At 35.3% G+C, this 23452-nt stretch overlaps 1 protein-coding gene across 9 annotated transcripts in view; it reads right to left on the bottom strand.

Annotated features, from left to right (window-relative positions):
* Window positions 1-23452, bottom strand: part of WRN (WRN RecQ like helicase) — a 176732-nt gene that overhangs the window by 83366 nt on the left and 69914 nt on the right. For all 9 annotated transcript variants that reach the window (XM_037831309.1, XM_037831310.1, XM_037831311.1 and 6 more), the window contains 7 exons: window positions 22589-23018; window positions 12315-12380; window positions 10289-10430; window positions 4166-4241; window positions 2627-2694; window positions 2261-2369; window positions 1623-1691 (listed from right to left, as the gene is read on the bottom strand). In XM_037831309.1, the coding sequence (XP_037687237.1) occupies window positions 1623-1691; window positions 2261-2369; window positions 2627-2694; window positions 4166-4241; window positions 10289-10430; window positions 12315-12380; window positions 22589-23018 (960 nt within the window). The remainder of the gene's footprint in view (window positions 1-1622; window positions 1692-2260; window positions 2370-2626; window positions 2695-4165; window positions 4242-10288; window positions 10431-12314; window positions 12381-22588; window positions 23019-23452) is intronic.

Here is a 23452-nt window from a genome sequence, read left to right as displayed (position 1 = left end):
TTAAAAGCCACTGAATTGTATACTTTAAAATTGATTAAAATGGTAAATTTCATGTTATGTGAATTTTACCTCAATTTAAAAAAAAAGGCAAACACTTATCTACTACATGATCCAGTATTTACTCAATGAAATAAAAGCATATGTGCATACAAAGAAGTTTTTACAAATGATCATAGCATCTTTATTTATAATAAGTAAAAACTGAAAACAATCCAAACATCCATCAACAGGTGAATGGATAAATAAATTGTGGCATTTATTTATCCACAATAAAAAGAATGAAGTATTGATACATGTAACCACATGGGTGAATCTCAAAATAATTATGCTGCATGATTTAAGCCAGACAAAAAAAGAGCACATACTATCTGATTCCATTTATATATAATTTTAGAAAACGCAAACTAATCTATAGTGACAGATAGCTAATCCGTGTTTGTGGTGACAGGGGTGAGGAGGGCAGGGAAGGGCTGAAGGAATGGATTACAAAAGGTATGAAGAAACTTTGGGGGTGATGGATATGTTCACTTTCTGGATCGTGATAATGGTTTCATGGGTGTAAACTGTCAAAACTTATAAAATTGTACATTTTAAATTTATAAAATTTGTTTTATGTCAATTATACCTCAATTAAGGTGATTAAAAGAAAGAAAACTTATGTCCACAAAAAGACTTTTACAGGAATGTTCACAGCAGCTTTATTAGTAATAGCCAAAAACTAGATAGCCAAGGTGTCTATCAATAAGGGAATGTAAAACAAACTGTGGATTATTCCAACTATGGAATACCATTTCAATATTATAAAACAAAACAAAACAAAAAACTACTGATACATGCAACAACATGGAGGAGTCTCAAAAACATCATGTAGAATGAAAAAAACCTTACACAAAAAAGTTTATACTGTATGATTCCATTTACCTGAAGTTCTAGAACAGCAAAACTAAACTATTGTGGAAAAAAATGGTAACAGGAAGGGGATGGAAGGATCAACCGGGAAGGGACATGAGGGAACTTTTAGGGTGACAGTTATATTCTATATTTTGATATGGGTTTGGGTTATGTATGTGTATGGATTTATCAAAACTTAGTGAATGTATGTTTGTATGTACTTGTCTTAATATAAAATAAACATATATAATGTAATCAATATACAGGATGTATTAATAAATATACATGCAAATTTCTTCTTTCTGTCAGAGATGTTATTCTTATTAGAAATTATGTCATGATGGGACTTGGGAAGCAGGAAATCTAGACTCTGGTCCCTGCTCAGCAACTAATTCACGAATGACTTTGGGAAAATTACTTTCTCTGGGCCTCAGCTGCCTCCTCTGTAAAATGATACAAAACTAGATACTCTCCAATTTCCTTTCCAATACCAAAACTTTACAATTCTATGATTACAATGTTAATCTTACAGCCCAAGTACTAATAATAATAGATTTCTTTAAGTTTGAAAGATTTTAACATTACCTGTTCTGCTAGTGTACTGCAAAAGAAAATACTCCTTTAAATCATCCTTTTGTTCATGAACCAAATAAAATGCTTTTGTGTGTGCAAAATTCTCTCATATACTATACAAAGCTGACCACATAATTAGAAATCACAAAATTACTCACAATTTAATATCCTCTATAACATTTTTTGATTGTGCTGATCCAAGGAAACAAGCTGGAATATTGGACATTCTGTAAGAAGAAAAACAAATATTCTGGAGCCATGTATGCACTGCAAATACCAACTTCATTCTTAAGCGAAAAGAAAAAGAAATACAGTAACACATATTCCTCTCTTTGTAATCCTATTTCTTTTTTGTAACCCACTAATTTGATAAATAAATTCCTTCAAGGGCCTTATTAGAAGGCAGATTCTTACAGTAGGTCTTTCAAAAAGATTAAGTTCTCATTGAAGAAGTTTAAATATTTTAAAAATATCCCCCTATATACTTCATACTAAGCTAAAGAGCAAGGGTAACAAAAAGAGAAAAGAATTTTCAGATATGAAATGTAAACTGGCATAAAGCAATAATGCTTTAAAAAAAATTCAGCAGAGGCCATCTGGTAGCCTTGAATTACAGAGAAATCATGAAGAGGGTAAAGCTCTTTCACTAACAAGCAATGTATTACTAATAAAGATAAAGCAGAACTTACAAAAATGTGTTACTGGTAACTCGATTTGAACATACATGATAGATCAGATATTTTCATCCAGGGAAGAAAAAGGAGGAGGATAATGTGGCAAGGAAAACATCACTTACTCAAGCTGGAGCACTTGGTCTTCCATCAGAGAAATTAGAGGAGAGATGACGAGACCAATGCTGCCCACATAAACAGGTGGATACTGGAAGCACAGACTCTTCCCATAACCTTAAAATAAAAAGAATACACCAATATAAACAAAAACAAACCCTTAAAAGTTTAATTTCTTCTTACAATGTGCTTGGTATGTGCTGAATGGTCATTACTAACACACTATCTTCATAAGAGCTATTCTCTGTTCAATCTCTTCTATATTTTACACCATTTGTATTTGTATTTTGAGAGTTTAATGAAAGATTAAGCAATTCAAAACCCTCAAGTTTTATTTTTTAAAGAACTGGGTTATTTGCTTAAGTACAACTCACCAGTTGCCATGACAACAACATTATCTCTTCTTTCTTCCAACACAGAATGAATCACTTTCCACTGAACCCTTGAGGGCAAAAAGCAAAAAGCTATTTTATTTTACTAATAAAAACCCAAGGGACAAGTTGAAACACATTTAATTTTTTCATTTCCTCCCTAAGAATTTCTTTTATATTTTTGATCATTAAATGTAAACATATAAAAATCTTGGAACTTTAAAACAAACATTTCAATTTGATCAGCTTCTCATTCAAACTAAACGAACTAGGAGTTTCCTTGTGGTGTATGCATTAAATTTTACTACATATATCTGAAGTATAAAATAAAATCCAAGCTTCATACTGGATATCCAATACACTTTAAAAGAATGAGAAAAGCTCCAGGGGTAAGGATTGATGAGAAAGGAAATAAGGGAACTTTTCAGCTGATAGTGATGTTCTGTATCCTGATAAGAGTTTTGATTACAGGGGTGTGTGCAAGTGTTCATTCAAGATTTGCAAATGCACACACAGGTGAGTTCATTTCATTGTAAATCAAAAGAAAAAACTAAACAAATATTGAACTCGAATGATTTGTATCTGAAATACTTAGAAGAAAGTATAATGGTGTTTGCAATTTACCTTAAAATGCATTTAAAAATTAGGTGGATTAATGGATAGAGTTGACTAGAAGCAGAAGGATATGGGATAAAGCAAATAAGGTAAAATGTTAACGGTACAATCTATGTGGTGGGTGTACAGGCATTTTTAGTAAAAAGAAATCCTTTCATTATAACCGTATCTTTGAAAATTTTCTCAATAAAATGTTAAGGGAAAAATCAATCAAGAAGAGATGGTCTTCTGGTGTGCTGATAATGACCTACTCCTGATCTAAGTGCTGGTTATACAGTTTGTGAAAATTCACTGATCTGTACACGTATGTATACTATTCTGCATGTAGGACAGTCTTTAATTTTAAAAATATTTAAGATGAAAAGAAAAAACTGAAAGAAATGCTTCAGTGGATTAAATTTTAAATTCTCAGAATAGATTTGCTAAATCCAGTCTAGATTTTTACATTCTTCGTAGTTTTATCCACATTTCCTTGTTCTTCATCTCATCTGTTTTTACCTCATTTTAATAACTACTAATGTGCTCCTTTTGATATAAATACATTTGAGTATGTTCAATAGGTAACATTATCACTGTTCTTGAAAATGTTGTATGGAACATCTATTACACAAGCATACTTATTTAATGAAGAACAAATCAGCATTAAATTAAAATTCATCTATTAATGTATTTAAGTCACTGTCTACACTGAACATTTATATGCTAAAAGAAAACCATTTTTCTTTGCTTACAAAAACAATTTGCATAAACAAATTTTATATAAATATTACTTCAAAATAACTTTGTAATCACTTAAAAGATACAATAGGGCATGGATAAACTATAGTAAAGCTGCACTGTTACTCTTAAATAGATGGATTCTTTGCTTTTTTTCCTTTGTGAAGAAAATGCCAAATAAGTAATTTAATTAACTTAGATAATACTCACGGCTTAAAACTGGAATGTCCAAAATAAGTCTTGAGGCAAATCATTTGTTTTTCATTGGGTCCTGGCAATGAATGGTCTTAAAATAAAATAAAATGGGCATTTAAGTTCAAATAGAAGTATACTACAGTAGAGGGGGAAAATAACTTTATTAGCTTATTTTGAAAAATAGAGGTACCATAGATTGCTGATTTCCATCTTTTAAACTGAATCCATCTTATGCACAGTCAGAACATTATTCTCCCTTCAATATAGTTTTGAGCATTTATTCCAACATTACACTATGGAAACAAAACACCATGGTGCTGCCCTCAAGAAATTCACAGTAAAATGGGAGGCAGACAAATAAACAGACAATTACAATAGAATGTGAAAACTGCTATGATCCATGTAGATAACAGGGAAGAGTAGGTAAATTACATGGGAGGGGCATCTGCTGGGCAAAGGGGGCACAGGGAATAAACAAAGTTTCCCACTGTGGATCTGTGACCCATAACATTTTTTTTAATTACCTATATAACTATTGTTGAGCTGTACTTTGAAAGTCAACACCATTCTGTATATATGTTATATTTTACAATAATGAAATAACTGAAATTGTGGAACTTCAACCCATAACTTTCTTCGAAATTTGCTTACTTGTTAAATCGTACTTTGAAAGTTATCACTGTTACGTATATATGTTAAAGTTCACAATTAAAAAATGCATAAAATAAGAAAAATTTTAAAAATTAAAAAATTAAAAAATGAAGTTTCCCTGAGGAGGTGAGCCCTAAACACACCTTGAAGTTTTGGTAGGAATTAGGCAGGCAAAGAAGGAAAGAGGAGGTCTACCCAGTAGATAGAATAGAATGTGCATAGGCACAGCCTTGGGGAAAAACCACAGACCATACAGCCAGCAAAGCCTGAAGTATTTATTATCCAGCCCTTAACAGAAAAAGGTTGCTGATCTCCAGTATAAACTGTTCAGCTACTCCACTTTGTCCATTAAGAAAAACTAATTTATTAGAAAATATAAAATACAGACACACACCATCAGCAACAACAATAAAAAGGACAGACCATTATGACCTAGTTCTCCAAAACTACCTAGTTACTTGAGTGCTGGGAAACAGTCAATTAACTAAACAATTATACAACTATTTTTTTCAGGTAGAATCACCAAATGTTAGAATTAGAAAGGAACCTCACAGATCAGCTGATCTGGGGAGCTTTTAAAAAATCCCAACACCTAGGCTGCACCCAACAACAATTAAAGCAGAATCTCTAACATTGGAACCTAGGCATCAGAATTTTCTACAGCTCCCCACATGTGATTTAGATGGGCAACCTAATTTGAGAACCTGACTTACAGCTACACATTAGAATCACCTAGGGAGGTTTTACAAATCCTAATGCCTGGGAGAAACCTATACCAATTAAATAAAAATCCCTGAGAGTGGGACCCAGATGTCAGTGTTTTTAAACTGCCCTATGTAATTCCATTGTGCAGCCAAGTTTGAGAAACAAGAATACAGGGTAGATATTATGTGCAAAGCCATAGTTGTGGGTCTGAGACCCAACATCTACTTGGGGGTGGGATGTATGGGAGAATTAGCTTTCTCCAATTTAAAGCATTCTTAAAATATGTGAAACAGGAGCCATTAATCTTCTCAGACTCATCATATGGCTACCTCAGATGGTAGAAAACTTTTAAATATTTGGTGCCAGTCATGACAGCAGGTAAACTTTAAACACTACTTAATACTAAGCTTTGGAATTCTTGTTGTGGTTCACACTTAGCCAGCGCTGTGAAAAACTGATATACTAGAATCTGCTATACTTCTGATGTTTAGATCCAATTACAACAAACAAGATACGAATCCAAATTTTTAAGTAACTTCCAATTAATTGTAATCAAAAATTACATTCATATCTCTAATGAAGTCCACAGCTTAAATAAAATCTTCATTTTAGCTATCAGTTCACCAAATCTTTAACCAAAATTCTAACTGCAGAGCACAATGGAGTTGTATTAGTTTTATCCAACCGATTTTCATTGTTCGTTCATATGGTTGAAGGGTTTGTAATAGCCAAGAGGGGACAAAGCAAAAAATCAAGACGATACATCACTAAATACTCAAAATCTCATTATATTAAATAGCTCAGATTTAATAATTTCAATGTTCTAAATATAATTCTAAACATAAAACTAAAATGATATGAAGAAATAATATCTGTATATAATAAGAAAACATTTTTCAACATATTCATATATACATCATATTCAAATATAATTTCCATATTATATTATTAATCTAGCTCTAGTGAGAGTTCCACTTTATAAGACCCTGCAATTCACCGCAATGAATACTATCATTTCCACTGAAAAAACAGGAGGGTCATTTAGTAGATTCTTTACCGTCTATTAGCATATACAGTCTAAAATTAGTCCACACACAGTGATACTGGGCAACTTGTTTTAAAAGATAAGCTCCTCTGGGCAAGATGGCGGCATAGAGAGGCGTGGAAGCTAAGCAGTCCCCCTGGAAAAACTACAAAAAACCAGAAACAACTAGTAAATAATCCAGAATAACTGCAGGGGGACAAAGGAGACCATCCACTCATCATACACCAACCTGAATTGGGAGGAATGCCCGAGAACACAGCATAAAATCTGTAAGTAAAACCTGCGGAACCAGGTCGGGAGACCCCCTCTCCCATAGCCCGAGCTGCGGAGCCGCGTGGTGCCAGAGAGAAGCTCTCTCCCAGCAAGCGAATACAGCTCAGCTGAGCTCCAACTGCGGTTTTAAGTAGCGAGTGTGAACTGCTCACTACAGGTACGCAGCCCCAAAAAACAGACAGAGGCTTTGGGTGACGACTGACCTTGGAGAGCCGGAGGGTCACCTTGACTGGGTCTGAAGGGGACTATCTGTTTCTTTTTTGGCTCAGTGGAGAAAGCCCCAGTCATTTTAAGTTTCCAGGGCTGTGACTCGGGGAAGGGCGGAGACAGCACAAGCAGAGAGTGAGACTACTGAAATGCTAATGACCTCCACCTGGGGGGTCTGTCTTCTCTAGGAGGAAAGGGGTGGGGCCCTTTCCATTCAGAACCAGACCCCAGAGCCTGGGGGAACACGGCCATACCTCCTCACACCAGCCAAGAATTATAGATTGACAGGCGCCACCTGCTGGGCAGAAAAGCACAGTGACCCGAGGCATCAAAGGGTGGAGCAATTTTCTAAGACACACCCTCAGGGAAACCAGATACTGAATATTTCTTCCCTCTGGGACCTGAGCCTGTTATGGTCTGGGAAAACCTGATTTGGATAACCAAGGAAACCATGCCTAGACAACAGAAAATTAAAACCTACACTAAGAAAAACAAAGTTATGGCCCAGTCAAAGGAACAAACGTACACTTCAACTGAGATACAGGAATTTAAACAACTAATGCTAAATCAGTTCAAGAAGTTTAGAGAAGATATTGCAAAAGAGATAGAGGCTGTAAAGGAAGCACTGGACATGTATACGGCAGAAATCAAAAGTTCAAAAACCTACTAGTAGAATCTATGGAAATGAAAGGCACAACACAAGAGATGAAAGACACAATGGAAACATACAACATCAGATCTCAAGAGGCAGAAGAAAACACACAGGAACTGGAGAACAAAACACCTGAAAGCCTACACGCAAAGGAGCAGATGGAGAAAAGAATGAAAAAATATGAGCAACGTCTCCGGGAACTCAAGGATGAAACAAAGTACAGTAATGTACGTATCATTGGTGTCCCAGAAGGAGAAGAGAAGGGAAAGGGGGCAGAAGCAATAATAGAGGAAATAATTAATGAAAATTTCCCATCTCTTATGAAAGACATAAAATTACAGATCCAAGAAGCGCAGCGTACTCCAAACAGAAGAGATATGAATAGGTCTACGCCAAGACACTTAATAATCAGATTATCAAATGTCAAAGACAAAGAGAGAATCCTGAAAGCAGCAAGAGAAAAGCAATCCATTACATACAAAGGAAGCTTCATAAGACTATGTGCGGATCTCTCAGCAGAAACCATGGAGGCAAGAAGGAAGTGGTGTGATATATTTAAGATACTGAAAGAGAAAAACCCCCAACCAAGAATCCTGTATCCAGCAAAGCTGTCCTTCAAATATGAGGGAGAGCTCAAAATATTTTCTGACAAACAGACAATGAAAGACTTTGTGAACAAGACACCTGCCCTACAGGAAATACTAAAGGGAGCACTACAGGGTGATAGAAGACAGGAGTGTGTGGTTTGGAACACAATTTTGAGAGATGGTAGCACAACAATGTAAGTACACTGAACAAAGGTAACTATGAATACGGTTGAGAGAGGAAGGTGGGGAGCACGTGAGACACCACAAGAAAGGAGGAAAGATAACGACTGGGACTGTGTAACTTGGTGAAATCTAGAGTATTCAACAATTGTGATAAAATGTACAAATATGTTCTTTTACGAGGGAGAACAAGCAAATGTCAACCTTGCAAGGTGTTAAAAATGGGGAAGCATTGGGGGAGGGATGCAATCAGCATAAACTAGAGACTGTAACTAATAGAATCATTGTATTATGCTTCCTTTAATGTAACAAAGGTGATATACCAAGGTGAATGCAGATAAGAGGGGGGGATAGGAGAGGCATGTTAGACACTTGACATTGGTGGTATTGTCTGATTCTTTATTCTACTTTGATTTAAGGTTATTTTTCCTTTTGCTGCTTCCTAGCTGTCATTTTCTTTTTTTCCCTCTTTCTTTTGCCTCTCTACCTTCTTTGACTCTCCCTCCTGCCTTATGGAAGTAATGTAGATGCTCTTATATAGATAGTGGTGAAGGTAGTGAACACATAAATGTATGACCATGCAGAAAACCTTCGAGTATTTACTTGGGATGGAATGTATGGTGAGTGAACAAAACCATATTAAAAAAAATGGGTCGATGACAAAACCTCGAGGGCAATATACTGAGTGAAATAAGCCAGACACATTAGGACAATTATTGCAGGGTCTCACTGATAGGAACTAATTACAATATGTAAACTCATAGACATGAAATATAAGGTACCAGGATATAGGACGAGGCTTAAGAATGGGGAGTGGTTGCTTAGTATGAGCAGAATGTTCAATTAGGATGAACTTAAATGTTTGGAAATGAACAGGGGTGTTGGTAGCAAGACGTGAGAATAACTAACAGCGCCGAATGGTGTGTGAATGAGGTGGAAAGGGGAAGCTCAGAGTCATAATATGTCACCAGAAGGAAAGTTGGAGGTCAAAAGATAGGAATGTATAAAACTGAATCCTATGGTGGGCAATGTCCATGATCAACTGTACAAATACTAGAAATCGCTTCCATGAACCAGAACAAATGTATGACAATACAATTAGAAGTTAATAATAGAGGGGCATATAGGGAAGAAATACATACCTATTGCAAACTATATACTACAGTTAGTAGTATTTCAACATTTTTTCATAAACAGTAACAAATGTTCTATATCAATACTAGGAGTCAAAAATTGAGGGGGGTTGGTTAGGGATAGGGGAGGATTAGAGTTTCCTTTTCTTTTTTTCTTTTTTCATCTTTCACTTTATTTCTTGTCTGGAGTAATGAAAAGTTTCTAAAAATTGAACAAAAATTAAGTGTGATGGATGCACAGCTGTATGAGGGTACCCACGGGCAAGTGATTGTACACTTTGGATCTTTGGATAATTGTATGGTATCTGAACAATCTCAATAAAAATGAAAAAAAAAAAAAAAAAAAAAAGATAAGCTCCTGAAGAGCAGACACTATGTTATCTACGTCACCTACAATGGTGTTTAGTGCAAGTAATTAATGAGTGGTTTTTATGACTGCCATTAAGACACTAATTATAAAATTGAAGATGAGAAGTTTCACCGAGCCTCATTTACCACATGACACCGTATTTCTATTATTCTATTTTTATAAATGGTAAGATTGAGCTTTATGGAGACCAACACACTAAGGGATTTAAAGGTACATTTTGATGTAATTAATTGTATGCCACAAAGTCCATGACCTTCAAAAAGTTTAAAACTTGGACTCTAAAGACAGCGATGGTTACTAGAGGTGAGTCACTTCACACATATTTCAGTACCTACCCTCAGTAACTTCTTCTTCCTCTTCAACAGCTTCATTTTCATCTTCATCATCTTCATCAGTAGGAAGACCCGGCTTTCTTTCCATTTCTAAGCATTTAGAATGAATTGGATCTACCATGCTACTGTTTAGGTTTTCTAAAGACTGAAAGTTAAAAAGAAATTTTTAAAGCAAAACCACTCACATTGTCGTATCTTTTTCACCAAACACAAAGAGTATTATTAACAGAGACTACAATTTTGTTCAAAGCTGGCAGATGTGCAAGCACAAAAGAACACGTGTGCTCCACTTTAAATACATGCTCAAGAATGGTTTCCAAGGCACAAGGCCAAAGACGGAATATTTCCAGAATAAACAGGGTTCATTAATGGCATATAATGAACGATCCCTTGGAAAAGCTACCATAAACTTTGTATTTGGATAATTTTAAATATTTTCCTTTACTACACTTCAATGTTTTCTAGTCCCAAGCTGTAAATGTGGGTTTTAATATTATTTTTGTAATGAATTTCTCTATATTACATGTTTGTCACATTCTTTTTGAGTAACAGTAAGGTTTAAACACTATTAGCCAACTATAAATGTGCTTTGAAATTGTCCAATAAAATAAAAGCTTCAAAAAATTTTATGAAAGGAATATTACAAGTTTGAAGGAAAGTTGTTTTTATTTTGACTTGACAATATCTGACACTGCCCCAAAGATAAGGAAGATTATTTATTCCAAGCATGATAGAACATTTTTAAATTGTTTAGCTGTAAAATTCTTTTACTGAGAAGTGACAGAAACGATAATTCAACTGTGGTTCTCATTTTCCCCTTTTATTAAAACTTCCAATTAATAAATTGTATTTTAAAGGTTAGAGGGAAAAAGTGTACTTATCTCAGGCTTAGAAAAGAGAAAAAAAAGTGACTGCTTCTGATCTTTTTAAATTTAAGTTCACAAACATAGTTAGAAAAGCATTTAAGAAATAAAGTTCTCTAATATGGGCATCCAGGTTGCCTTTTAAAAGATTCAAAATATGACTTGTGTTTGTAGAAGTCCACTAGCATCTTATAAATGCACTATTTGAACAGCACTCCTCAGAGAAACAGTTAATAAAGGAATATGATTTACTATTTATGTTTACTAATATTATTAGCTAATATTTGTTAAGCATTTACTAAATGCCAAGCTCTATGCTAAGCTCTTTGTAAGCAAGACCTTATGTAGTAATTACCACTATTAACCGATATCAGAGAGGCTTGCCCAAAGTCACACAACTAATAAATGAAGGAGCTGGGATTCAAAATCACATCTGAATTCAGAGTCCACATTCTTATTCACTACCCTTTACTCTGTCTCAAACACTGAAGAATCAAGAAGGTAATCTCATTTCACAGAAAAAACTCACATCAACATAAGATGAGGAATAAAAAGTATGCGTAACAGTGAACTTCTCCATTTTTCTTCATTTCTCACTTAATTTGGCAAAACTGGCTTTTTAAAAATATTGTCTAAAGAAACCGGGGGTTGGGAGAAGGGGTAGAAAATATATAAACTACAAAATACTACTGTCAACTTTTATAATGAAAGTAGGGTGAAAGTGAACCATTTTCAACTCTAGAATAATCTAGGAAATAACTATATAATATCCATATTAAATAAAACCAAAGAAAGTAAATAAAAATACTGATTGTATTAAGAATAGAACTTCCAAATAAAAAGAGAATACACAGGATGGGAAGAAATCTATTTCAATACCGAAGAACTTAATCACTTTCCACATTCCAAGAAAAACTTAAAAGAAAATGATAAAAGAGGGAAAACAGAAAACATATGGAAAAATACCAATATACTGCTTCTAAAACATTACTTATACACCAAAAAAGGTATAAAGAAACATAAATCAGAAAATATAAAATCTAATGTTACAACATTGATAGCAATCTCATTATGATGGGTTCTGGTTTAGAATTAAGCAATATTTTAATTAATTAAATGTGCTTTGGAAAGAAAATGAAGTAATTTTTCCATAATTTTAAACATACCTTCAGCATCTCCATTTCTAAGTCTTCATCACTTTCAATTACGTAAGATACATCCTTTTCATTATCCTTGGAAGATAAATGCATTTTTTTTAAAAAGGTATTTTAAACATTAACTTTTAGTATTGACAACACAACCTCTTTTCTACAAAATAAATTTCCTATAAACTAGATAGATTTAGACAACTTCCTTTTCTTCTTCTCTAATAGAAAAATGTACAATATATATTTATAAATTTACATTATTGATATATATATGAAACAGATATAGATACACAAGAGAGATAAACAGATTTGAACAAAAACCCAACACCCTAAACAAAAGAACAAAGTCAAAACATGTTGCCCCAACTTTTTGAGTATAAGGGCTCCTTTGGAATTTTGAAAAATTTTGCACAGTAAGCAACAGTACTTGTTTTTTGTATCTACAGATTTTAAAAAGGTTACAAAAATCTACTATGGTTGTAGTATCTTTCAAGAAATAGGCATTTTACAAATAGCATCTATATGCATCTGAAAAGCTGTGTCCTATAAGCTATTCAGTTTATTGCCAAGGTTGATCTGAAGAAACTTCACAATAATTTGGCAGTCCCCGGTAATCAAATGTCCAACAGGTTGAGAACACACACAAAAGAAACCCATAAAATAAGGACCCAAATAACAATACCTAATATTTAAACAGAATGCTGGGAAAAGAAGCGTAGCACTAAATGACCTGGAAAAATTAAGTTAAAAAAAAAAGACTTTAAAATAAGTATTATTCTAGGAGAAAAAAATTACCTGTACTTTTTAAATGGGGCCTTTTGTAGAGAGCAGTAGTGGTCTTACAAAACAATCAAGCATAAAATACAGGATTCCCCATATACCACCCTATTATTAACACCTTGCATTGGAGTGGAACATTTGTTACACAATTCATGAAAGCATATTTTTATAACTGTATACTATTCACTATAGTTCACTTACAGTAAACTATAGTTCACTATAGTTCAACTTAGGGTTCACTGGGTATACTGTGCAGTTCCATGGATATTTTTTTTATTTCTATTCTAGTACCTTATACACAACCTAACATTTCCCCCTTTAACCATATTCAGACATATATTTCAATGCCGTTAATTACGTTCACAATATTGTGTTACCACTGTGGCAGGACTGAACTGAAGGATTAGACTATTGCAGCAGCTTTAAAACCCCAGGATCACCAGGGAGATTTGATTGTTAGAGCCACCCCCACTCCCTGACTGCCCAGTAACACGCCCCATATACAGGGTGGGCAACACCAACTACACACGCAAGCTTGGTACACCAATTGAACCCCACAAGACTCACTCCCACACTCACCACAAAGGCAAAGCAGGGGAGAACTGGCTTGTGGAGAACAGGTGGCTCGTGGACACCACCTGCTGGTTAGTTAGAGAAAGTGTACTTCAGGAAGCTGTAGATCTGACAAATTAGAGATAAGGACTTCAATTGGTGTACACATCCTAAAAGAACCCTATCAAGTTCAGCAAATGCCAAGAGGCCAAAAACAACAGAAAATTATAAAGCATATGAAAAAACCAGACGATATGGACAACCCAAGCCCAAGCCCCAAATCAAAAGATCAGAAGAGACACAGCACCTAGAGCAGCTACTCAAAGAACTAAAGATGAACAATGAGACCATAGTACAGAATACAAAGGATATCAAGAAGACCCTAGAAGAGCATAAAGAAGACATTGCAAGACTAAATAAAAAAATAGACGATCTTATGAAAATTAAAGAAACTGTTGACCAAATTAAAAAGATTCTGGACTCTCATAGTACAAGACTAGAGGAAGCTGAACAACAAATCAGTGACCTGGAAGATGACAGAATGGAAAATGAAAGCATAAAACAAAGAATGGGGAAAAAAACTGAAAAAATCGAAACGGACCTCAGGGATATGATAGATAATATAAAACATCTGAATATAAGACTCATTGGTGTTCCAGAAGGGGAAGAAAAGGGTAAAGGTCTAGGAAGAGTATTCAAAGAAATTGTTGGAGAAAACTTCCCAAATCTTCTAAACAACATAAATACACAAATCATAAATGCTCAGCGAACTCCAAATAGAATAAATCCAAATAAACCCACTCCGAGACATATTCTGATCACACTGTCAAACATGGAAGAGAAGGAGCAAGTTCTGAAAGCAGCAAGAGAAAAGCAATTCACCACATACAAAGGAAACAGCATAAGACTAAGTAGTGACTACTCAGCAGCCACCATGGAGGCGAGAAGGCAGTGGCATGATATATTTAAAATTCTGAGTGAGAAAAATTTCCAACCAAGAATACTTTATCCACTAAAGCTCTCCTTCAAACTTGAGGGAGAGCTTAAATTTTTCACAGACAAACAAATGCTGAGAGATTCGGTATGGATACAATATGGATATTAATAGAGAACCCATGAATCTCAAAGACAGTTGTATAAAAATGTAGCTTATGAGGGGTGACAATGGGATTGGGAAAGCCATAAGGACCACACTCCACTTTGTCTAGTTTATGGATGGATGAGTAGAAAAATAGGGGAAGGAAACAAACAAACAGACAAAGGTACCCAGTGTTCTTTTTTACTTCAATTGCTCTTTTTCACTTTAATTATTATTCTTATTATTTTTGTGTGTGTGCTAATGAAGGTGACAGGGATTGATTTAGGTGATGAATGTACAACTATGTAATGGTACTGTGAACAATTGAATGTACGATTTGTTTTGTATGACTGCGTGGTATGTGAATATATCTCAATAAAACGAAGATTAAAAAAAAAGGTATAAGACTTACAAAGACTAACCAGCAAAATGGCAGAAGAAAGTCCTGCATTATCAGTAGTGACTTTAAATGTTAATGGACTAAGCACTCCAGTTAAAAGGCAGAGAATGGCAGAATTGCTAAAAAATCAGGACCCAACTATACAGTGTCTACAAGAAACTCACCTTAAATTCAAAGACATAATTAGGTTGAAAGTGAAATGATGGGAAAAAATATACCATGCAAACAGTAACCAAAAGAGAGCTGGGGAGCTATACACTAATATCAAATAAAATACACTTTAAGTCAAAAACAATTATGAAGGACAAAGATGGTCATTTTATACAAATAAAAGATCAAACTACAAGAAGATGTAACAACTATAAATATATATATATATATATATGTACCTATCAGCAGAACCCCAGAATATATGAAATACTGACAGATTTTAAGGGGGAAATTGACAGTTCTATTATTAATACTAGGAGATGTTAATATACCACTTTCAATATGGATAGAGCATCTATACAGAAGATCAATAAGGAAATACAATGCTATAAACCAACTAGGCCTAACAGACATATATAGAACACTTCACCCAACAATAGAATACCCACTCTTCTCAAGTGCACATGGATCACTCTCCAGGATAGCTCGTATGTTAGGTCACAAAACAAATCTCAGTAATTTAAAAAAAATTGAAATAAAAATACAATGTGTCTTCTCCAATCATAATGGAATGTAGCTAGAAATCAATAACAGAGGGAGAAACTAAAATTCACAAATAGGTGGAAATTCAACAACCTACTCTTAAACAACGAATACATTAAAGAGGGAATCACAAGTGAAATTAGGAAATAACTTGAGGCAAATGAAAATGAAAATAAATATACCAAAACCTATGGGCAGCAACAAAGGCAGTGCTGAGAGGGAAATTAATAGCTCTAAAAGCTTATATTAAAAAAAAAAAAAACTTCAAATCAGAGACCTAAACTCAAAACTGGAAGAACTAGAGAAAGAGTAGCAAACTAAACCCAAAGTGAGAAGAAAGGAAATAACAAAGATTACAGCAGAGATAAATGAAATCAATAATTTAAAAAAATAGAATAAAAAAATCAAAAGTTGCTTCTTTGAAAAGACCAATAAAATTAGCAAACCTTTAGTTGCACTGATGAATAAAAAAAGAGAGGACACAAATGACTAAAATCAGAAATTGAAAGTGGTCGTTAGTACCAACCCCATTGAAATAAAAAGGACATGCAAATGATCTATACTGATTCAAGAAGAAATAGAAGATCTCAACAAACTAATAACTAGTCAAGACATTGAGTCAGTGATCAAAAATCTCCCAACAAAGACCAGGGGGATTCTACCAAACATCCAAGAATAATTAACATCAATCCTGCTCAAACTCTCCCCCAAAAAAATTGAAGAGGAAGGAACACTCCTTAATTCATTCTAAGATCAGGAACAAGACAAAGATGCCCACTGTCACCAGTATTATTCAACTTTGTACTGAAATTGCTAGAACAATTAGGCAAGAAAAAGAAATAAAAGCATCTAAATTGGAAACGAAGAAGTAAAGCTTTGACATGAACCTATATACCAAAAACCCTGAATAGCCACAACAAAGCTCTTAGAGCTACTAAATGAATGCAGCAAAGTGGCAGGGTACAAGATCAATACTCAAAAATCAATACCATTTCTATACACTAGTAACAAGCAATTGGAAGAAAAATCAAGATAAAAAATCCATTTACAATAACAACTAAAAAAATCAAGTATCTAGGAATACATCTAACCAGGGATGTAAAGAACTTCTACATAGAAAACTATAAAACACTGCTAAAGGAAATCAATCAAAGAAGACCTAAATAAAAGGACATTCTCGGACTTGGGCAAGATGGCGGCATAGAGAGGAGTGGAAGCTAAGTAGTCCCCCTGGAACAACTACAAAAAACCAGAAACAACTAGTAAATAACCCAGAATAATTGCGGGGGGACAGACGAGACCATCCATTCATCATACACCAACCTGAATTGGGAGGAATGCCCGAGAACACAGCATAAAATCTGTAAGTAAAACCTGCGGAACCAGGTCGGGAGACCCCCTCCCCCATAGCCCGAGCTGCAAAGCCTCATGGTGCCACAGAGAAGCTCTCTCCCAGCAAGCGAATACAGCTCAGCTGAGCTCCAACTGGGGTTTTAAGTAGCGAGTGTGAACTGCTCACTACAGGTACGCAGCCCCAAAAAACATACAGAGGCTTTGGGTGACGACTGACCTGGGAGAGCCGGAGGGTCGCCTTGGACTCGGTCTGAAGGGGACTATCTGTTTCTTCTTTGGCTCAGTGGAGAAAGCCCCAGTCATTTTCAGTTTCCAGGGCTGTGACTCTGGGAAGGGTGGAGACACCACAAGCAGAGAGCGAGACCATTGAAATGCTAATGACCTCTACCTGAGGGGTCTGTCTTCTCTAGGAGGAAAGGGGTGGGGCCCTTTCCATTCAGAACCAGACCCCAGAGCCTGGGGGAACACGGCCATACCTCCTCACACCAGTCAAGAATTATAGGCTAAGAGGCGTCACCTGCTGGGCAGAAAAGCACAGTGACCCGAGGCATCAAAGGGTGGAGCGATTTTCTAAGACACACCCGCAGGGAAACCAGATACTGAATATTTCTTCCCTCTGGGACCTGAGCCTGTTCCGGTCTGGGAAAACCTGATTTGGATAACCAAGGAAACCATGCCTAGACAACAGAAAATTACAACCTACACTAAGAAAAACAAAGTTATGGCCCAGTCAAAGGAACAAACGTACACTTCAACTGAGATACAGGATTTAAACAACTAATGCTAAATCAATTCAAAAAGTTTAGAGAAGATATTGCAAAAGAGATGGAGGCTGTAAAGGAAGCACTGGACATGTATACGGCAGAAATCAAAAGTTCAAAAAACCTACTAGTAGAATCTATGGAAATGACAGGCACAGCACAAGAGATGAAAGACACAATGGAAACATACAACAGCAGATCTCAAGAGGCAGAAGAAAACACTCAGGAACTGGAGAACAAAACACCTGAAAGCCTACACGCAAAGGAGCAGATGGAGAAAAGAATGGAAAAATATGAGCAACGTCTCTGGGAACTCAAAGATGAAACAAAGTACAATAATGTACGTATCATTGGTGTCCCAGAAGGAGAAGAGAAGGGAAAAGGGGCAAAAGCAATAATAGAGGAAATAATTAATGAAAATTTCCCATCTCTTATGAAAGACATAAAGTTACAAATCCAAGAAGCACAGTGTACTCCAAACAGAAGAGATATGAAGAGGCCTACGCCAAGACACTTAATAATCAGATTATCAAATGTCAAAGACAAAGAGAGAATCCTGAAAGCAGCAAGAGAAAAGCAATCCGTTACATACAAAGGCAGCTTAATAAGACTATGTGCGGATCTCTCAGCAGAAACCATGGAGGCAAGAAGGAAGTGGTGTGATATATTTAAGATACTGAAAGAGAAAAACCACCAACCAAGAATCCTGTATCCAGCAAAGCTGTCCTTCAAATATGAGGGAGGGCTCAAAATATTTTCTGACAAACAGATAATGAGAGACTATGTGAACAAGACACCTGCCCTACAGGAAATACTAAAGGGAGCACTACAGGGTGATAGAAGACAGGAGTGTGTGGTTTGGAACACAGTTTTGGGAGATGGTAGCACAACAATGTAAGTACACTGAACAAAGGTAACTATGAATACGGTTGAGAGAGGAAGGTTGGGAGCATGTGAGACACCAGAAGAAAGGAGGAAAGATAAAGACTGGGACTGTAACTTGGTGAAATCTAGAGTATTCAACAATTGTGATAAAATGTACAAATATGTTCTTTTACGAGGGAGAACAAGCAAATGTCAACCTTGCAAGGTGTTAAAAATGGGGAGGCATTGGGGGAGGGATGCAATCAGCATAAACTAGAGACTGTAACTAATAGAATCATTGTATTATGCTTCCTTTAATGTAACAAAGGTGATATACCAAGGTAAATGGAGATAAGAGGGGGGGATAGGGGAGGCATGTTAGACACTTGACATTGGTGGTATTGTCTGATTCTTTATTCTACTTTGATTTAAGGTTATTTTTCATTTTGCTGCTTCCTAGCTGTCATTTTTTTGTTTCCTCTTTCTTTTTCCTCTCTACCCTCTTTGACTCTCCCTCCTGCCTTGTGGAAGAAATGTAGATGCTCTTGCTTAGTATGAGCAGAATGTTCAATTAGGATGAACTTAAATGTTTGGAAATGAACAGGGGTGTTGGTAGCAAGATGTGAGAATAACTAACAGCGCCGAATGGTGTGTGAATGAGGTGGAAAGGGGAAGCTCAGAGTCATATATGTCACCAGAAGGAAAGTTGGAGGTCAAAAGATGGAAATGTATAAAACTGAATTGTATGGTGGGCAATGTCCATGATCAACTGTACAAATACTAGAAATCACTTCATGAACCAGAACGAATGTATGACAATACAATTAGAAGTTAATAATAGAGGGGCATATAGGGAAGAACTATATACCTATTACAAACTATATACTACAGTTAGTAGTAGTTCAACATTTTTTCATAAACAGTAACAAGCGTACTATATCAGTACTAGGAGTCAACAATTGAGGGGGGTTGTTTAGGGATGGGGAGATTTAGAGTTTCCTTTTCTTTTTTTCTTTTTTCATCTTTCACTTTATTTCTTATCTGGAGTAATGAAAAGTTTCTAAAAATTGAACGAAAATTAAGTGTGATGGATGCACAGCTGTATGAGGGTACCCAGGGGCAAGTGATTGTGCACTTTGGATCTTTGGATAATTGTATGGTATCTGAACAATCTCAATAAAAATGAAAAAAAAAAAAAAAAAAAAAAAAAGGACATTCTGTGTTAATGGACTGGAAATCTAAATATTGTTAAAATGTCAATTCTACCTTAAAGTGACTTATAGAATCAATGCAATCCCAATCAAAATTCCAACAACCTCTTTGCAGAAATGGAAAGGCCAATCATCAAATTTAATTTATTGAAGGGTAAGGGGACCCAAATAACCAAAGCCATCTTGAAAAAGAAACACAAAATTGAAGGCCTCACCTTTCCTGATTTAAAACGTATTAGAAAGCCACAGTAATTGTGGTTTGAAAATGTTATGTACCCCAGAAAAGGCCATGTTCTTTTAATCCATTCCTGGGGGTACAAACCTATTGTAGATGGGACCTTTTGATTAGGTTATTTCAAATGAGATGTGACCTGCCTCATTCAGGGTGGGTCTTGATCCTCTTGCTGGAGTCATTTATTAGAGGATAAAAACACATACAGAAGCTGAGAGATGAAATTAAGAGAAGCTCACACAGAAACATCTAGGGAAGTCTAGAGAAATCGCCACAGAAGGAGAAGCCAGAAGCTGAAGCAATGAAACCCAGGAGAGAAGGATCAGCAGATGTCACCATGTGCCTTGCTACCTGATAGAGGAGTAGCTAAAAACCAGTCTTCAGAGAGGTTATCATGCTGTTGATGCCTTAATTTAGACATTTTTGTGGGTTTAGAATTCTGAACTCGTAAGCTAATAAATCCCCATTGTAAAAGCCAACCCATTTCTTGCATATTGCATTTTGTCAGCTTTAGCAAACCAAAACAGTAACTGAAACAGCATGGTAGTGGCACAAGGACAGACACATAAACCAATGGAATAGAACTGAGAGACCGGAGAACAACCCTCACATTTATGGCCAACTGATTTTTGACAAGGGGGAAAGACCACTTAATAAGAGAAGACTAATCTCTTCAACAAATGGTGCTGGGAATACTGGATCTCCATTTGCAAAAGAATGATGGTGGATCCCTATCTCACACTATTTATCCAAGGCAACTCAAAAGGGACCAAAGACCTAAATATAAGAACCAGAACTATCAAACTCCTAGAAGAAAACACAGGGAAGCATTTTAAGGACCTTGTGTTAGGCAATGGTTTCTTGGGCTTTACACCCAAAGCACAATCAACAAAAGCAAAAATAGATAAATGGGAACTAATCAAAATTTAAAACTTTTGTGCCTCAAACGACTTTATCATGAAAGTAAAACAACTAACATAATGGGAGAAAATACTTGGAAACCACAGATTCGATAAGGGTTTACTACCGAGAATATATAAAGAAACCTTTAATTCAAAAGCAAAAAGATGAACAACCCATTTGAAAAATGGAGAAAAGACTTGAATAGACGTTTCTCCCAAGAAGATATACAAATGGTCAAAAAGCACATGAATAGATCAGTATCATTAACTGTTAGGAAAATGCAAATCAAAACTGCAATGAGTTACCATTCCATACTCACTAGAATAGCTCCTGTTGAAAAAAATAATAATAAAATAAAATAAAATAAAATAAAAAATAAAAAAAAAACAGAAAATTACAAGTATTGGAGAGCATATGGAGAAATGGGAAAACTTATTCATTGTTGGTGTGAATGCACAATGGTGCAGGCTTCTGTGGAAGACAGTTTTGCAGTTCCTCATAAAGTTAAGTATAGCTATGACCCAACAATCCCACTTCTAAGTACATACTCAAAAGAACTGAAAGCAGGGATTCAGACAGATACTTGCATGACTGATGTTCATAGCAGCATTACTGACAATAGCCAAAAGACAGAAGCAACCCAAGTATCCATCAAGCAATGAATGAATAAACAAAATGTGGTATATACACACACAATGAAATATTATTCAGCCATAAAAAGGAATGAAGTTCTGATACATGCCAACAACACAGATGAACCCTGAAGACGTCATGTTGAGTGAATAAGCCAGGTACAAAAGGACAAATACTGTATGATCTCACTGATATGAAATAATTACAATAAGCAAACTCAGAGTCAGAATCTAGAATATAGGTGGGGGTAGAGAATAAGGAGTTAAGGCTTAAAATGTACATAATTTCTATTTGGGACAATGGAAAAGTTTTGGTAATGGTAGTGGCAATGGTAGCACAACATTGTGAATGTACATAACAACACTGAATTACATATTTGAATATGGTCAAAAGGGTACATTTTAAGTTTTATATGCATTACTAGAATAATTTTTTTTAAATCCCTACAACACAGTGAATCCTAAGTTAAACCATGAACTATAAATGATAATTATAAAAATGTGCTTTTATCAACTGTAACAAAGGTACCACACCAACATAAGGTGTTAATAACAGGGTTGTGTATGAGAATGTTGTATTTTATGCATGATTATTCTATAAACCCACAACTTCTCTAATATAAATTAATAAATAGTTTTTCTGGAACAAAGATCCACTCATTCATATATATTTGTTATGGTCTATTTCACACTACAACAGCAGAGTTAAGTACTTATAGCAGAGACTGTATTTCCCACAGAGCCTAAAATATTTACTATTGGCCCTTGTACAGAAAACAATTGGTCAATTCCAACTTTAGTGAATAAAAAATTGTTTACTCTTTATTTAATACCTCAGCAGATACGTAGGTAACATCACTAAGAATTTCTTCCCGAGCCTGCTGTTCCCAGACTTGGAGTTCATATTCTGTAACATCTAATGACATCAAACAAATTCTTTCCATATTCTCCTTCAATTTATTGTCCTCTTTTACATCTTCAAACTCATCTTCTTTTTGTTTCACTTCATCTTCAAGCACATTTTCTCTGTCATGTTTAATTAAATTACCAAATGTTGTGTCCCATGTTTCATCTTGAACTTCAGTAAAAATTTTGTGTTTTTTAATTTGTTTCTGTTGTATCCTACCAGCAGTTGTATCTTCCACTGATAATAAACCATGATTACTGCTGGGCCTCAGTTCTGTCTTGGTGTTGGCAGAACTAAATATCATCTTCCTTAATGAATACAGATTTTCTGAAATATCCTTCAACAGTATAGAAACCCTAAAAAGAATTTAAGAAAGTTCAATTCAACTCATTGCTTAACTATAACCACAACCTTTAATGATTTCTAATATGGAGAAGCTTCCCTAACTGACCTTCATTTGAAGAACCCACCAGATTAGTCATTTTCACTCCCTAATGCCCACTACCTGTTAACAGCTAGTAGGCTACTCCCTAGTATAGATAGGCACTTCTAAACTCAACTGATGACTTGCATGTTTACCAAGAATCAGTAGTGTTTGCGCCCAAACTTGTTTATAACACTTATATCTTTTATTGAAGTTAATTAAATGGAAAGTAAATCAATAATACATGACCACAGAAAACTTACTGAATACTAAGTTTAGCTGGTGGAAAACTCAGCAAATTTCTTTTTTTGTTCTTTAGAAAAATTGCTGTTGATTAGCAATGGGCAAAATAACTGTAAAGTTTGC

The sequence above is a fragment of the Choloepus didactylus genome, chromosome 3 (genome assembly GCF_015220235.1).
Source record: "Choloepus didactylus isolate mChoDid1 chromosome 3, mChoDid1.pri, whole genome shotgun sequence".
Lineage (NCBI taxonomy): Eukaryota > Metazoa > Chordata > Mammalia > Pilosa > Megalonychidae > Choloepus > Choloepus didactylus.
Note: the sequence above shows the minus strand (reverse complement) of the source record. Positions and strands in the feature narration are given on the sequence as shown.